We start from the raw sequence: 648 nt of genomic DNA, 5'->3' as shown, positions 1-648 counted from the left end.
GAACGGCACAACCAAGCATTCATGGCTCTGGAGGGACGGCTTCTTGACAAAGAGCGCAAGACCAAACATGAGAAACCAGGCCACTGGTTTGGCACGAGTACCCCCATCATCGGACGAGGGGTGATGCTGGCGGTGAAAGAAGGACGTGTGGTCACAGGGGTCTCCAGCATGGCCAGCGATGACAGCAGGAAGGTGGCTCTGGTGCTCAATAACGCCATCTACTTAGACGGGACGCACTACACGCAGGATGGCCGTGACTGTCATTTCTTCGTGAAGATCGGCTCAGCTGACAGTGACCTTCTAGCTTTGGGACTCACCAATGGACGCAAGGCGCTGGAAAGTGGGATCAATGTGACGGTAAGCGGTCGCTCACGAAGAGGGGTCACCGTTGAGTTCCGGGTTCCGACGCTTTCTCTGAGCGTGCGCTATGGGTTGGCATCGGACGTCCTGGATGAGGAGAGAGCTCGGCTGTTGGAGTTGGCACGGCAGCGGGCGCTATCGGGAGCCTGGCTGCGAGAGCAGCAGCGGGCGCGGGATAATAAGGAGGGAAGCCGCTTGTGGACTGAAGGAGAGAGACAGCAGCTCCTTTCAACAGGGAAAGTGCAGGGGTACGACGGGTACTACATTTTACCCGTGGAACAGTATCCT

At 57.6% G+C, this 648-nt stretch overlaps 1 protein-coding gene across 1 annotated transcript; it reads left to right on the top strand.

Annotated features, from left to right (window-relative positions):
* Positions 1-8: 8 nt before the first annotated feature.
* Positions 9-642, top strand: LOC107682301 (teneurin-2-like; the record flags this gene model as incomplete). Its single annotated transcript, XM_016478586.1, has 1 exon — positions 9-642. A coding segment is annotated over exon 1 (621 nt), but the record flags the coding sequence as incomplete, so codon positions are not given.
* Between the last annotated feature and the right edge of the window lie 6 nt (positions 643-648).

This window comes from Sinocyclocheilus anshuiensis, unplaced genomic scaffold, assembly GCF_001515605.1.
Source record: "Sinocyclocheilus anshuiensis isolate Anshui unplaced genomic scaffold, SAMN03320099.WGS_v1.1 C32033939, whole genome shotgun sequence".
Classification (NCBI taxonomy): Eukaryota; Metazoa; Chordata; class Actinopteri; order Cypriniformes; family Cyprinidae; genus Sinocyclocheilus; species Sinocyclocheilus anshuiensis.
This window is presented reverse-complemented; position numbering and strand designations above follow the sequence as displayed.